A 14385-nucleotide genomic window follows, 5' to 3' on the forward strand; every position below is an offset into this window, starting at 1 on the left:
GTAGAATGTTTTTAGGAGTGTTTCCTCCACACCAAAGGCCCTCAGTCTCCTGAGCAGATAGAGTCTGCTCTGGCCTTTTTTGTGGAGTGCAGAGGAATTAGTAGTCCAGTCCAGTTTATTGTTGAGGTGAACACCCAGGTACTTATAAGATGTCACCATCTCAATGTCCTTTCCCTGGATGTTCACCGGTGTCGGGGGGGATTTATTACACCTGCGGAAATCCACCACCAGTTCTTTGGTTTTCCCCGCGTTGATCTGGAGGTGGTTCTGCAGGCACCAGTCCACAAAGTCCTGGGACAGTTCTCTGTACTCGCTATCGTCTTCATCAGTGATGAGGCCGACGATAGCAGAGTCATCAGAGAACTTTTGAAGGTGACAGGTTGGGGAGTTGTAGGAGAAGTCAGCAGTGTAGAGAGTGAAGAGGAACGGCGCCAGGACCGTTCCCTGCGGGGCCCCCACACTGCAGACGACCAGGTCCGATGTGTGGTCCCGTGTCCTCACATACTGTGGACGGTTGGTGAGGTAGTCCAGAATCCAGGATGTGAGGTGACTGTCAACCCCTGCATTCTCCAGCTTGTCTCCCAGAAGTGCCGGCTGGATGGTATTGAACGCACTGGAGAAATCAAAGAACATGATCCTCACAGTGCTCCCAGGTTTCTCCAGGTGAGACAGGGCACGATGTAACATGAAGATGACGATCTGAGTCAGGATGTGACATCAGAGAAAGAGACTCTGACGGATTCTTGTTCATTTTATTCGACCAGCAACGGCAGCAAAAGTCTGTTTGATGATCCAACTCTGAGGTGCAGATGTTCATAAACCTGGTGCTGAGGAGAGAATTAAAAAGGGATCTAGACGGGCGATAAGGAATGACCAGATCTACCAGGAGCTCTGTCACTTCATAGCTGCTCGCGGCTCCCAACTGACTTTTCAGCAGCGCAGAGACAAACTAAAGCTTCTCTCACTCTCGTTTTTTAACTTGATATGGAACACAAGCCACAGATCCAGCAGCACATCTATCATCTCCTCCAGGTTCTACATCTTTAGTGTTGTTGTCTTCTTCGTTTAGATCACACAATCAAAAACGTCACCGCAGCTTCACTCGAAACTCCTACTTCTCATCTGGGTAAAGGAAAGGCGAGGCGTGACGAGTCGAGTCGCGCTGAGTAGGTACTAGTATAAAAGCTCCATTAGAGTCCCTCGGCGGGCAGAAGCCGAACCTCTGACGATGTAATCTCCTCTCAGAAAACGCAACCGCAGCAATAACTTTATTACATTTTCATCTGAAAAGACCAAAGTGCTCGTAGGATCCAATCCGAGTTCGTACTCATTAGTGCGTTAAAACCTCTCCGTCCCACTAACTACGCCGTTAACGTCAACGACGCTGCACGAGTCGTTACCTCCGAGGACGGAGGAGGGTTTGATGAAGCTAACGTCAGCGCTTAGACGCCGGCGGCACCTCCCCCCCCAACCCATCCCCCCAACACCGGTACGGTCTGGCATCTTTATCCCTAATGGCTCCTCGTCCTCCGAGTACAGACACATCCATCATCCGGGATCAAAGGTTAAGCTCGGGAGATGAAGAGTCGATTATTCTCCTTCCGTGTCCGTCTGATAAAACCCTGAGTGATGGGCTTCCCCCGGCGTTGCCGTGTCAACCCACGCTCTAAACGCAGATATTTATGAAGATGGTTGCAGGGCTGGTTGTGTCCCGTCGCTCGCAGGTTCTCAGGGCAGCCGGGTTGGAATGTGACTAGATTTGGATCTCCGGTCCGGTCCAGGACTCCGGGGGATGTTTTATCTCATCTGCAGCCACCAGATTGTTTTATCTGCCCTTGTTTTCAGCTGAGGATGACGGGAGGGAGGAGGTGCTGCTGCGTTGGGGTATTAATATTCCCAGCGCAAACTCAGCGAAACCACCGGACGACCGTCAGCTCTGGTTTCTTGCCTTTTCATCCGTCCGTCCCCCGACCCCTTTTCCACCAAACTGGTTCCAGGGCTGGTTCTGGGCCAGTTTGGAACCGGTCTTTCTGTTTCCACTGACAAAGAACTGGCTCCGGTTCCAAGGTAGCACCAACTCTTTGCTGGACTAGAGGAAAGAACCGCTTACGTAAGCGGAGGGGGCGGAGTTATTAAGACCAACGGCAATAGCAAGACTGGGAGACGGAGACATTTTCAAATAAGAATGAATCTGGATGCAGCAAAGCATCATGGGTCTGAGGAGGAGACAACCTGTCTTTTAGAGATGTGTCCACGGAGGAGCTACGTGGACCAAGTCCTATTAGAGCAGATACCTGGTTGTTGCTGCAACTTTAGTTTAGTTTAGTTTATTTGCACATAAAAAGTACACAACCGCCAAAAATTCAGACAAACAGTATGTAGAAAAAAAAAAGGAAACAACAAAAAAAAAAGAAATACAATGTAACAGAAAAAAATGTGCAGGAGGAACCAAAAAAACCCATAAGGGCTTGTCGAGTGGTTCCTCCTATAGTGAAATAAACAATATCTACAGAGATATGTAAAACATAGGACAACTAAGGAGAATACGCTAAATTACTAGAAAAACAGGAATCTGATGAGGATGTGCAAAGAAGTTCTGGAAATTAGTTAAAGGAGCATGAGGCAGGATTGAGGCAGGATTTATGAAAAAAATCCGTATACATTTTAAGTTTTCTAGTAATAATGTCAGATGAAGCGTTCCAAACCAAAAAGAATGAGCCCTCTAGTGTATCTCTCCGTTGCCTTGAACAGGCTGTGTGCTGCAAAATGTGCTGCAATTCTGGGCCCGAATTTCCCGCTCTCCTGCGGATGTGACGTCACATGACGCTGCATGTGCGTTCTCCCCGTTCTCCCCCTCACTGTTGGCTGCAGTACCCCCGACGGCCGTCGTGGTGAAGGGTGGCGCTAGAGAGTCTCATTTCTTAAAAGGAGCCTCAAGCTCCTTTAAACTCAAAAATCATTGAGGGCGAGCCCTCATTTACAATGACGTCGAGTAATACAAAAGTAAAAACAAAAAAACAAAGACAAAAATAGAACAACAAAAGAGCAGTCAATTAAACAAATATGAAGTTACAATTAATAAATAATGTAACAATAAAATCAATTAAAACAGATACAAACAGTGCTTAAAAGATTTAAGATCAGGGATTTAAAATGACCAAAAGATACTAGTGAATACATTTTTAGAGTGTTTTGTAATGAGTTCCAGGTGGATGGTGCAGAAAAGCTAAAAGCAGATCTACCAAGCTCAGTAAATACTCGGGGGACTTGTAGTGTAAGTTAGTCAGTGGATTGAGTGTCGTGTGAACTAGCAGGCCAAGCAAGGAGGGAGGAAACATAAGTCGGCAGCAAGCCAATAATAACCTTATAGATAAATAAATAGAAGTGAAAATCTGGCCTCTCAGAGAGGGAGGACCATCCAACCTTACTGTACAGGATGCAATGATGAGTGTTATATGAGCCACCAGTAATAAACCTAAGTGCAGAGTGATAAACAGAATCAAGGGGCTTTAGCGTTGTAGCTGAGGCATGTCTGTACAGTATGTCACCATAATCTAAATCTGATAAAAAAGTTGCCTCAATAAGGGTTTTTCTGCAGTGCAAGGGCAAGCAGGATATATTCCTGTAGAAAAAGACAATCTTTAAAAGATACATTTTCATCTATATAAATACCAAGGTATTTATAAACAATAACTCTTTCAATAAAACTGCCATTTTTAGTAATAATGGTGCAATTACTCAAATCTTTATTTTTGGATCTGGAGAAAAACATAAATTTAGATTTATCTGCATTTAAAACCAATTTAAGATTATTGAGTGCAACTTCAAGATCAGAAAAAGAGTGCTGGAGAGAGGTTATAGCAGCAAATAAGAATGAATCTGGATGCAGCAAAGCATCATGGGTCTGAGGAGGAGACAACCTGTCTTTTAGAGATGTGTCCACGGAGGAGCTACGTGGACCAAGTCCTATTAGAGCAGATACCTGGTTGTTGCTGCAACTTTCACGCAAAAGCAGCGACGTAACTGACGTTTGCAGAGACATAATGACGTGGCTCCTCTTAGCACCCGAGCTGTGGAAAAACAAACTGGTTCTCAGTTGCAAGTTGAAGGAGTTGTGAACCAGAACCAGCCCTGGAACCGGTTTGGTGGAAAAGGGGCACGTTAGCAGCCTGCACTACATAAAATAGCAAATAGATAAGAAGCAATAGAGAGAAACGAACAAGAGAGATGGAGGTTGGGGATGTGGGCGTGGACTTTCTTCCTCCCACTGTCCCCCCCCCAGACCTCCGCTGACGCATCCCAGGATGCTCCTCGTGATGCGAGCGTGGCCAGAGCCGGTTCGATTGATTACCAGAAAGGATTCACTTTTACACTCAGAACACGTGATGTAGAAACAACCCCGGTAAGAAAACAGCTCTAATACACACTAAAACAATCGTAGCAACTCTCCTCTTCAGTCTGGTTTGTTGTTAGTGTCTCGGCTCTCAGGCGTAACTTCAGGGGAGGAGATGAGTGACGAGATGCTGCAGAGTAATGAGGACTATTTAGCCCCCTGACTAACTAACTAGCTCTGATCTGATGCCGTGGGCGGATCAGAAACGCTGTGATGCAACCGGCTGCAAGTCATGATGTTCTGGTATTATGAGCGTCTGGCTTCTCTCCCGGCTTGTTTATTATAAATTTAAATAAAAAAAACTCCAAATTCATCCTTAATAGTTTTCATATTACAAATTTTTTGCATCTCTATGAAAACACCGGAATTGTATTCATTATATGTTTGTAGACAGAAGGCAAGACAGCACTTGGGCAGACCTCACGGATCCACCAACATGTTCCAAACAGAGTAGGATTGAAGTAAACACTTATCGAGTCCTAACCTGAATCTTACACACATTCTTACATATAACAAGAGTTTCAATAAGCTTACTTATAAAACACACATAACCAAACATGTATACAGTACTCGAGTTGTAAAAAGAAATCAGGGGGGATGGTGGATTGTATCATATGGGGACAGATAATTTGTGCTGATTACAAATAATATAATATATTACAAATAATAGCAGTGACCAAAACACCTGCAGAAATACTGCAGGAATGACATAGCAGCAGTTAAATGCAGCCTTCTGTAAGCTTTAAATATCCACTGGGCTTACATCAAATACATCAAAACACAACAATAAAAAACACTTTTCTGAACTTATCAATATGACTCTGTAAAATGTAAAATGGATCACTGCAAAAACTCAAAATCTTATCAAGAATATTTGTCTTATTTCTAGTCAAAATGTCTCATTTTAGTAAAAAAATCTCATTACACTTAAAACAAGACTCATCACTGGAAAAAACAACAATTTTCACCTGTTTCAAGTAGATTTTCACTTAAAATAAGTAGAAAAATCTGCCAGTGGAACAAGATTTTTGCTTGTAATAAGAAGATAAATCTTGTCCCACTGGTAGATTTTTCTACTTATTTCAAGTGAAAATGTACTTGAAACAGGTGAAAATTGTCAAATAAGTTATTTTTCTGGTGTTATTTTTCTGGTGATGACTCTAAATGTTGAAATAGCAGTAAAACCACATTCATTGATGAAATGACATAAGGGATGGAAAGGGGGGATGGCCGTTTTACAGGGGGGGATGATTTGGACCATTTTTATTTCAGGGGGGGATGCCATCCCCCCTCATCCCCCCTCAACTCCAGTACTGTGTGTATATATAAATATAGTCAAAAACAAAACAAATCACAGCAAACAAAAAGAAGCTGCTGGGACCGTTGTTAACGTTGGCCACAGAAAGGATGCAGAAAGTTAGAGAGGACACGATAACTACTTCTACATCTAAACACCTTTTATGAAGATGATCGAGGGAGTGGACGCACACGTCTGCTTGTGTTTGAGTCCTTCAGCCGCTGGCAGCAGCAGATCTCGTTAGGCGTAATTAGATCTGGAGTCATGGGCGCGAGTGCTGCAGATCTGAGACGCTGCTGTGATCTGATTTAAAACAAGTACAGAAGCAGAACCAGGTCCTTTGAGCGGCGCCTCGGCGACGCCGCAAGTGTTCACGGGTTCAAACAGTCACCAGCAGGTCTTCACCCAACCGGAACAAGATTCTGATCCCACAACATGGTGGGAATCAGACACAGGTTCATGTAGGAAGTGGAGGAGGAGTCTGTCCTCTCAGGATGAAGATGTGATGTTTTCCCTTAAGGGTGCAACGATACACTAATCTCACGAAACGGTACGATATACGATATTGAGGTCACGATAACGATACGATATTATAGCAGTATCTTTTTAACAACCTTGAATGAGGAAAAAATTGTCTTTTATTTGAAAGACAAGAAAATACAAAACAATACTGTACGTTTGCCCTATTGTTACAGTTTCTAATGCTTTATAACTGTTTAAGTTTTAAAGAGAAAGCCAGGCCAACCATTTTCCACAAACTGAACTAAAAGTAAATGTCAGGTTTGCATTATGCATCTTCAGTTTCATACAAGTACAAATATTTTGCCACAAATTGAATAGTTTCTCTCATGTATGACTTGACTTTTTTCTTTTCCAGAAATTTAACAACTAAAATATATAAATAAATAAATAAAAGTAAATAAATAAACTATGAAAAGTCTGAAACTCAAAATGCAACATGACTGTTATTTATCTTCTGACAGAGCTAAGAGCTTCACCTGCTCCAGCCTGAGGCCGTAAGGTGAACCCCGTTATCCTTTCATCCCTCCCACCTTTGGGGACGACACAATCTTTACATCATAAAAAAGATTGATTCATGCTTACCTTAGAAGTAAAAGTTCAGAGCTCAAAACCCCCCAAGAGTCCCGTGATCGGGACTACAAAACGGTACTAGTTTCTTCTGAGCGGAGGAAGATTTTGGTCCGCGGGTCGAGGCGCGGTCGTCACGTGATCCCACTGCACCAATAGGATGTTACTAGTAAACACAATATATTCATATTAATAATATTAATATATTAATATTAATAATTATCACCTCCACGACACGTATTGTGACGTTTTTGTACTGCGAAATTTTGTGGTACGATATATTGTTACACCCCTATTTTCCATCAACTTAGTAGCGCCACCTTTAAGTTGCATGGACTATTAATACACCTAAGGATGTCTGAATTTGTCTAGGGCCCCCAAAATCCTGGTGCCGGCCCTGGAACAGATAAACCATAATAATAAATAATTAAAGCTGCAAGCAGCGATGAACGGGCCCTCGCACTCATGGCCACCGCTGTTTGGTTTGAGCCACAAAGTTTTCTAGGGGGCGCTGTTGAGCCATTTTGCCACGTCCATTAATGCAAACCATTAAATATCAAATTTTCGCCAGGCCTGGCTTGCATGCAAAATTTGGTGACTTTTGGGGCACGTTTAGGGGGAAAAAAAGGCCCTCCTTTCGTCCGAAAAATAAAAACTAGGAAAATAGAAATAAAAATGAGAACTCTTACAGATACGATAGGGCCTTCGCACTGTACTGTAAGTGCTCGGACCCTAATAATAATAATACATTTCATTTGTTAGGCGCCTTTCTTGGCACTCAAGGTCGCCGTACAACAATCAAAATACAAAAACACAACTTAAACAATAGAGAACAGCAAAGTTTGCAGCAGAACACAAAAGACCACGTAACTTGTAAGTGTACTTAGTTGATTAAAATCTAATTTGTGAAACAAACTTCACCAGTAAAGTCAAACATGACATAGACATGTAATGATGACTAAAAATCTCGGGCTGGAATCTAAATGGCTGAAGTTAGAATATGGTAGTTTCATAAAAACCATGAAGGAAGAGATAATCCACTTCATGTTTACCCTTTTTAAATCAGCATTCTTCACCCTTTTGTTTGTTTTTTTGTTTAAGACCGAGCCGTAGCGCTATGGGGACAATTAAAACACAAGATGAATGTAGATGCTAGGATAATAACCCCCCCCCCCCTGGTATCCTTTGAGGCTCCGTTAATATTAATTGCTATTAAACTTTTCTTCTTGTCAGCATCCTCCTGTTAGAATAAACTCATTAATGTTTACCATCTTCTTGTTGCCCCATATCTCATATAACCGTGTGATTGGTTGGGTTACTGAAGGCTATGGGGGGTCCGAAACACTTGGTTTCCATGGTGACCCACATTGAACCTCATGAAAACGAGAGCACCGGGTCTCGTAGTCACTAATTCCTCATTTCTCTTCTTCTTCTTCTTCCCTTTCTGCTCCTGATGAGCTGTTTCATGTTGAACTCCGGGTCTGAGACGGACCGGGATGCAGACCCGCCCTCGTGTTAGCATGTCAGCGTAATTGGACCGCAGAGGCCGGCGCTGCGGCCGAGTGGATGACGGGCCCGTCTCTGACAGAACTGGGTTAGGAAACATGCTCCGTTCCCCGGTTCTGCTGCAGCTATCTTACAAAAAAGAGCCATTACAGTTATAAACAAAGCAGATTATCGAGAACCAACAAATAGATTATTCATAAATTCAAATGTCCTTAAATTCTGAGATTTAATAGACCTTAAAACAGTGCAATTTATGTTTAAAATCAACAATAAAACCCTTCCTGACAGCATTCAGAAGCTCTTCCAAAGCAGAGTTAGCCGATATGAACTAAGGGGAACAAATATGTTCAGGAAAACAAAGGCAAGAACCAAAGTTAAACAACGATGATCTCAGTGACAGGAGTTAATCTGTGGAACAGCTTAGATACAGAAATGAAAATGTGTAGCACGTTATTACAATTCAAAAGCACCAATAAATACAAAATGATTAATATATATAAAACAAAGGTATAATACACATAGGCATGTACCTATGGACATGTGTATGTATGTGTATATACATACATACACATACATATATATATATATATATACATATATATATATATATATATATATATATATATATATATACACACACACACAAAAATATATATATTTTTTAGGGCTGGGACTTTATTGCGTTAATTGCGATTAGTTAATTACAGAAAAATATCACAACAAAAAAAAATAACGCATTTAATCGCAATTTACTTTTGCACTCCAAACGGTTTCTCGTTGCACGGGTTCCCGGTATAAATTACCCGTAATACTGATGCACAGAACTCAACACGAGAAACAACAATGGAAACTGAAACCGAAAGTCGTTGCTGGGATCGGTGGGCACTTTATGTTTAACTGTTGGTCTGTTTATTTTATGCCAAGGACATTTTAACTATTTTACAATGTTCAGTTTCGACTTTTCCACTTTTCTGGAATGTAGTGCGGTTGTTTAATTTTACTAAACAAAAACAAATGTTTTTAAAAGACATAGAAAGTTTACAAAAAGTCCTGAAAAAGCTTGAATATAGCTAACTTAAATTTAAGTTTGTACCTTGTGGACAATGCAATCATATTCCTATTATTAATATTGCACTTTATGTTAACTCAGTTATCAAAATAAACACAATTTTGTTGTTTAAGCTCATTTATTTGTCAATTCAATGATTCAGTCACCAAAATCCAATTAAATTGAAAAATGTTGCTTCTCGTGTCAAATATTGATATGCAATTAATTGTGATTAATTAATTACAAAGCCTCTAATTAATTAGATTACATTTTTTTAATCGAGTCCCACCACTCATTTTTTTTTATTACACTGACGATTTACCCCTGTACTTTGGATTATTTGTGTTGTGGAAATTGAAAGGACCTATAAACTAAACTAAACTAAACTGAGCTCCGGGGTCGGCCGATCTGGCGAGGAGGTAAATTAGATCCTGGTCGCTGCGAGATCAACTCAGAGGTGAATCAATGACTGCGTTTCCATGCAGTCAAAAACCCTTTTCTAACTGCAATATTAGCAATAACCCGGTTTTGCACGGCCATGTAAACACCAATAACCCCTTTGAATAACCGGAATTTGCTCATATTCCGGTTTTTAAAAACCCGAATATGACCCCTGGGTTACTCCTTTTCTAACCCGGATATTGGGTCATGTAAACGCCTAACGGGATATCCCCACCAAAAGGAACAGGAATTTGTTTTCTGCGCATGTTCTTTTCACAAGGAATCTTGGTCTTTTGAGTCCAGGAAGTTCTTATAAAACGCAAGACCAGGAGGAGACTAATCACTTCATAAATGTAATGAAAGATTCAATTCACTTTATTTGTTAAACAGGGACTGTACATATTAATGGACACAAGTGTAAATATGTATGGTTGTAGCCAGAGGCTAATTTCCACCATTCATCCCCACGGCAAATTAATGCCAGACACAGAATCGGACAAAGTCATCAGCAGACAAAGTAGACAAGATATGACATTCATACCAACATGAAACACAACATTAATAGATACGACAGCAATAAAACAAGTTGCAATTGATAAACCAGTAGGTGACCGTAAAGTTAAAGTGCTAAGTGCTTAAGTGCAAGAGTTTGTAAAGTGCTGATGCAGATTGCACATCGCCCCATTGCTTCTTAAAGTGCTTTAATTGTCAGATCTATAAAGTGCTAATTCCTATTGCACATCGCCATTATTGCACTTTAAGTGCTTTAGAAGTTGGAAGATATGAACATTTGGGCATTTGTAGACGGTAGAAAGTACCGGGATAGAGAGATTTACAAAAAAAGGTGAGCGAAAAGTTGCACGAAGCAGGATTTGTAAGAACGCCAGACCAGATCAAGCACCGCTGGAAGACGCTGAAAAAGGCGACTTCTACTGGGCTGAGAAACAAAACGACTTCTACTGGGCTGTTCATTATCCGCCGTGCTGCTGTTATTGTTGTTATGGATTTGATACAGGAGGAAGAAGCAGAAATGATGGGAATTGCATCATGATGTTCTCCGTGCGTCGCTGGTTTGATCCAGATATCCCAGATGATGAATTACCATGTATACAGGGATAACCCTGTTTGCTCACGCATGGAAACAGATTATTCCCAATGTTTCAATAATCGGAATATTGACCTTAACCCCAATTTTGACTGCATGTAAACGTAGTCTGTGTCTCCGCCAGAGCCGCCGACCGAGGAGGGGGAGGAGTCGGACCGGGACACGACTCCGGCAGACGTCTCCACTCCACCGGTGAAGCTGCTGGACGCACCGACCACAGGTGAGACCTCTGGGGATGGCAATAAAGAACCGGTTCTTGTTCAGAACTGGTTCCCAGTGTTTCAATTCCTTGGAATCGTCTGCATATTTTTTAAACGATTCCCTCTTCGATTCCAGTGAGCATGTATGACGTCATCACGCATTTTGCGTAACGTGCGTAAGCCAGCAGTCGATAGTAAATATGGCGTCAAACGATACAAACGCTCGAAAGTCTGGTTATATTTCAGTAAAAAAGACGAGAACAGGCTAACTTGCAATACTTGCTAAGTAGGCCTGTGTTGAAAAGATCGATTTTCTGATTCTAAATTGATTCTCTAAAGATCGATTTTTTTTCATCATTACATTAAAACTTTTGGTATTTTTTTGTTTATGCCCAAAAAAGGAATGTTTTGTTGGATATAAGAATAACCAGTGTCATGTTTTTGCCTTTAAATATGTTTAAAGGTATGAAAACATTAAAGTTTTCAGTTATAATTGCATAAATTGTCTATATTTCTTTGCTTTATATACTGTTTTGGGGTTACATTAGCATAAAATGCTAAAAATCAAATTCTCATAAATGGGAAAAAATAAAAATGATTTCATCCGTCTCTGTTTCCTCCCTGGATCTGTTTGATAATTTTGACCCACAATGTTTCTGAAAGCAGTTCTATCAGCATTCTGGGAGGTGATTGGTCCTTACAGCATCATTAGCTGCCAATACTTGCTGTTGAATCTCAATATAATACTAGTATTTATATGTTGCATAACTACAGTCATAATTTATGCAACAGCTCAAAAAACAGTTTTAATAACACTAACCCAAATCAATATCGGAATCGAATCAGATCAAAAACGTGATAATCGATTCTGAATATTAAGAATCAAATCGATTTTTGACATTTTAATCGATCCCCAGCCCTATTGCTAAGTGGATATTTCATCAACGGGAGGAAATACTACCAACATGCAAGAATATTTGCGCACACAACAGCAATAACGATCAAGGAATGTTGCGTTTTCCAGCAGCATTAGCAACGTTAGCATGTCCTTGGCTAATAATACTGCAGGTAACTAATTAACTAGTGAACACTCCCTATCCTATTAGCGCCATTTGCCTCATTGTTGCCCTTTTTTTCCCAAATGGGAAGCAATAAGGGAATTGTTAAATAACCAAATCGGTAAGCAGAATCAAAAATGGAATTGGAATCGTAAAAATCGTATCAATTCCCATCCCTAATGACCTCTGACCCGGTCCCGGGCCTCCGAGTCCATCAGAAAACTCTGATAAACTACTCTGATAACTAATTGCCTCCAGTGGGAGAGTAGAAACTGTTATTTCAGAGAGGACGGGGAACAATGCCCCCCCCCACCGAACTGTTCCATCCCTGGAGCGGCTCCCACATAAATAAGTGCTGGTCCGGTGACAGCGGCTCCCTTTTTAAAAACAAAAAAACCACAGAAAAAGCAGCCGGAGCTGCTGGACGCTGATACGCTTCGGCTGCTTTGATCTGCAGATGCTCATCTCATTATATCAGCTAACTCGGGCGGGTTTCTGTGCCAGCCCGGATCAGCTGATCCGCTCCGGTCCAGCCAGGCCCGAGATAAAACAACAGCAAGTCTAAAACGAGATGGAAAAGGAGTGTTAGTGCGGTAAAGTTACAGCTCCTGCAGCAAAACGTGACTCAGGTTGGTTAATAGACTCTAACAGATTCAGATTTGAAGATTTATTCATTTCGAACATGCATGTTAAAATTTAAAAAAGAACACAAAAAAGTACAAATTATATATATATATATATATATATATATATATATATATATATATATATATATATTGAAGTAACACTTATCGAGTCCTACCCCTCAATCTTACATACATTCTTACATATAACGAGTTTCAATAAGCTTACTTATAAAACACACATAACAAAACACCCCTACTTTAATAACTATTCAATATAGTGATATAATACTCATTTGTATGTACAGGACTGTCTCAGAAAATTTGAATATTGTGATAAAGTCCTTTATTTTCTGTAATGCAAAAAATGTCATACATTCTGGATTCATTACAAATCAACTGAAATATTGCAAGCTTTTTATTATTTAATGTTGCTGATCATGGCTTACAGCTTAAGAAAACTCAAATATCCTATCTCAAAAAATTTGAATATTCTGGGAATCTTAATCTTAAACTGTAAACCATAATCAGCAATATTAAAATAATAAAAGGCTTGCAATATTTCAGTTGATTTGTAATGAATCCAGAATGTATGACATTTTTGTTTTTTTAATTGCATTACAGAAAATAAAGGACTTTATCACAATATTCAAATTTTCTGAGACAGTCTTGTATATACATAAAAATAACTATAAATCTATACATCAACATATCTACATATAACTATAAATCAATATATATTAATAGAGATATAGATATATAAATACTGTACGTATAATATAACTCAATATACCTACATATAACATATCTATATCCATAATATATACATAACAGCAGTGAACCTCCTTTTGCACATGTTCACCTTTACAAACTTGCATGAATCTGTCCTTTTTTTTCTACACAATAGAGTTAATAAAGCCCCCGTTTTTCTGCAGGTTTGGTTAAAATATCTATTAAGTAATTTTGACTCCCTGATTGTCATTTAGCTGCAAACCCGAAGGCAGCTCCCCTTCGTCCTGGCTGCTGAAAACACCTCATGTGTGTTTTAACCCTGAAATGCCCCTTTAAGCTGCTCCGGCCTGCCCAACCTTGCAGCCCCTTGCCGTCACGCCGAATCTGACATAAATCAATGTCTGCTGCCGCTGATGCCTGACCTCGTCTGCTCCCAGAAGAGCTTTCTGCTGATGCCCTGCATGCATGCATGCATGTGCAGTGCTTCATATCTGCACATCAATGCCTTAAACAAAGGCTGAAACCAAGGCTGAAAAGGCTAAAAGCATCTCTTTATAAACGACCCATCCCACCTGACTTATTTATTTAAAGGTGACATGTTATTTTTGTGTGTTTGTAGTAGGAATGGGTGATATTTTACTGTTCACGATATACCGTGAAAAAAATTCCCCACGGTAAGAATTTGTCATCTCACGGTAAAAACGATAAATAAAGTTATAAAGAAGGAAGGAAGGAAGGAAGGAAGGAAGGAAGGAAGGAAGGAAGGAAGGAAGGAAGGAAGGAAGGAAGGAAGGAAGGAAGGAAATGAGCCAGAAAGAAAGAAAGAAAGAAATCAGCTTGAAAGAAAGAAAGAAAGAAAGAAAGAAAGAAAGAAAGAAAGAAAGAAAGAAAGA

The 14385-nt window shown here is 40.3% G+C and overlaps 1 protein-coding gene across 2 annotated transcripts in view; it reads left to right on the forward strand.

The window, feature by feature from the left end:
* The window catches only part of prrt4b (proline rich transmembrane protein 4b), a 38143-nt gene that overhangs the window by 13127 nt on the left and 10631 nt on the right, over positions 1-14385 (forward strand). For both annotated transcript variants that reach the window (XM_061714596.1, XM_061714597.1), the window contains exon 3: positions 11004-11099. In XM_061714596.1, the coding sequence (XP_061570580.1) occupies positions 11004-11099 (96 nt within the window). The remainder of the gene's footprint in view (positions 1-11003; positions 11100-14385) is intronic.

The sequence above is a fragment of the Cololabis saira genome, chromosome 23, assembly GCF_033807715.1.
Source record: "Cololabis saira isolate AMF1-May2022 chromosome 23, fColSai1.1, whole genome shotgun sequence".
NCBI classification, from domain to species: domain Eukaryota; kingdom Metazoa; phylum Chordata; class Actinopteri; order Beloniformes; family Belonidae; genus Cololabis; species Cololabis saira.